This window comes from Triticum urartu, chromosome 2 (genome assembly GCF_003073215.2).
Source record: "Triticum urartu cultivar G1812 chromosome 2, Tu2.1, whole genome shotgun sequence".
NCBI lineage: Eukaryota > Viridiplantae > Streptophyta > Magnoliopsida > Poales > Poaceae > Triticum > Triticum urartu.
The window spans coordinates 594645739-594648103 of record NC_053023.1 but is presented as its reverse complement, the minus strand read 5'-3'; the positions used below and the strand labels follow the sequence as shown (position 1 = coordinate 594648103).

At 47.2% G+C, this 2365-nt stretch overlaps 1 protein-coding gene across 1 annotated transcript; it reads right to left on the bottom strand.

Moving 5' to 3' along the window:
• Positions 1 to 709: 709 nt before the first annotated feature.
• LOC125533731 (LIM domain-containing protein PLIM2b-like) lies at positions 710 to 1875 on the bottom strand. Its single transcript, XM_048697095.1, has 5 exons — positions 1741 to 1875; positions 1492 to 1591; positions 1386 to 1414; positions 1153 to 1242; positions 710 to 1045 (listed from the first exon to the last, which is right to left on the bottom strand). Exons 1-5 carry the CDS (start codon positions 1873 to 1875, stop codon positions 788 to 790), a joined length of 612 nt encoding a protein of 203 aa, XP_048553052.1. The 3' UTR covers positions 710 to 787.
• Between the last annotated feature and the right edge of the window lie 490 nt (positions 1876 to 2365).

Below are 2365 nucleotides of genomic sequence, written 5' to 3'. Positions count from 1 at the left end.
AGATGTTGGGTTTTCACCCTAAAGAGGAATCACTACCAAACTCTAGACACTACCTCCAACAAGGGAATGTTGTGGAACACTACCATTGCTAGGTTCGACCTGTTCACCTGAGTTTTCACTCCAAAACTCGAGAACATGTACTTAGAGAGCATCACCAAACTTAAATCACCATGTACTACAACCCCCATTTTGAATGAAGGAGTCGCTATTGTAAGCCAGATCATCACACCTTGACGGTTGTACAGGTACACACTCTTATGTGGAATCACTGACAAGCCCGCACATATAAGGAGCAGATCAGGGCTTGTCCGACAACATCAACAAGGTCATCGTTGCAAGGAAGGGGCCATCTGACAACCCCAAGTGTTCGACGATGATTGATATGATTCATCTAATATTAGTATATGTCAGTAAAGGTTCTGCTGAAATTAAGAAACAGAAACATACACTGTATTGGCTAACCATGGTTGTCCTTCTGAGTTCTGACTAACCAAGACAACCATCAGAGACCAGGCATTATTTACAAAATTGGGAGTAGCTATTTTTGCTTAGAAAATTAATACAATTTTCCCCATGAGGCTTACTAGTTGATTGCCACAGTTGTCCGCAGTCTCATATGAAAGGAAGGTATTAGTACATTACTTACAGCTTGACAAACCAAGCTCAGAGGAACCGAAAAAATAAGGGGGACGGGGTTGGGGCATAAAGAACCAATTTGTAAAAATAACAAGCATGGATTCCAGGTTGTGCTGCGTATATAAGTTTCGTGTTTTCCTAATTTTGCTCTCTATTCTTCATCTTGCGGCGGTGCCGCCTCTGCGGCCGGTTGCTCTTCGGCTGCCGCCACCAAATCGGGCAACACCTCCTGCGAGGGGCTCTTCTTCTTCATGTGGCTGTAGCTTCCTTTCTCCATGAAGAGTTGCTGGAAATGGATCTTGCAGTACAAGACACCGTTGAGGGCGGCGTAGGAGGAGGTGGTTAGGATGCAGCCCCCGTGGGAGCACTTGAAGCAGCTCTTGTGGTATGCGTCGCCCTCCAGAGTCATCTGAATGGCACGATCAGTCGTCAAGTTGAGCAGTGTGATTGCAATCTGACATCCTAACCGAAGAATGAAATCAATGTTTATCAAACCATCTCATATTTTTTCTGTACCTTTTCGAGTGGATACACTGTTTTCGTGCAGGCTGCACACTTATCCTGAGTACCGGAGAAGGCAGCGGATAGCTTGCTTGGGACCCTTGACTGTAGTCAGGGGCATTCGGATTTGCATTGCAGAGACATATATCCAGTTAGCACAGCTTGCATTACGAAAGAAAAGGAACGCTAAACACGATAAGCTTGGCTCATGCATGAAGACTAGGTTTGTGGGGCTGGGCTGTACGTACCAGTTCATTCTTGTCGCCAGATTTGTTACCTGCGTCACACAACAGAACTCTCAGGATATATATCCTAATTACGTTAACCATATGTACGTTGTGAATTGTACATTACCCGGTGTGAACTTCTTTGAGAAGCTCCCTGTCTCCTTGAAGAGCTGCTCGAAGTGCGTCTTGCAGTAGAGGACACCGTCCATGGAAGAATAGCTGCACATCTAGAGGCCATGCACCAACGCATACAATTTACAAGGCTGTTATACATGCTCGATCTCAGTCGTTCAAGGAAGTGCATGCACATATGCACGATGCATGAATGCATGGAGGATTGATTGTATCAGAAGATGTAATCAAGGAACGTACGTACCGAGAGGATCCCTTTGCAGTGGCTGCATTTGAAGCAGGTCTTGTGGTAGATGACGCCGTCCGCCGTGAGGAGGTCGATGAAATGGACCGTCTTTTCGCACGCAAAGCACTTGTCCTGCGTGCCGGTGAAAGACATGTTGTCGGTGACGTACGACGACGACGGCGACGCCGGCCTGGCACGTACGTAGCACTGCGCGCGCGCCTAGCCTCTCCTTATTTCCAATCGCTTCCTCTCCGACGGGGCGATAGGTAAAATAGCTATGGAGGAAGCGCCGGAGCGATGGCTACGGGGCACGGAACGAGGGTTCCGGAGCGAACATAGGGGCCGGGCGGCCTCTGCGCCGCTCAGACTTCGTCCAAGCATGCATGCGAAAGCTTGATTTAGGAGGAGAGGATGCGATGGTGGTGACTGTCTCGTTTCACCCTCATCACGTTGATTATCCTGTCTCCTTACCCTACAAAGAACTTATACTGCCTCGTACTACCTTTTTCTAGAACAAGAAAGGCCTTGTACTTCCTGTTTGTTTTTCTGGGGAATGCATACTTTATTCATCAAATAACAGTTACATCGTCCGCTAACAATTTCATGATAAAGTTTGGAGGAGTGTCATCCCAAACAAAAGGGT

What these genes read in the sequence shown, in the direction of transcription:
- LOC125533731 (XM_048697095.1), bottom strand. Translation starts at nt 1,875, where the DNA reads ATGTCTTTCACCGGCACGCAGGACAAGTGCTTTGCGTGCGAAAAGACG. An exon ending in CTCAAAGAAGTTCACACCGG is followed by an intron (nt 1,415 to 1,491) that starts GTAATGTACAAT and finishes TGTGTGACGCAG; the next exon opens with GTAACAAATCTGGCGACAAG. An exon ending in CTGGCGACAAGAATGAACTG is followed by an intron (nt 1,243 to 1,385) that starts GTACGTACAGCC and finishes CCCTGACTACAG; the next exon opens with TCAAGGGTCCCAAGCAAGCT.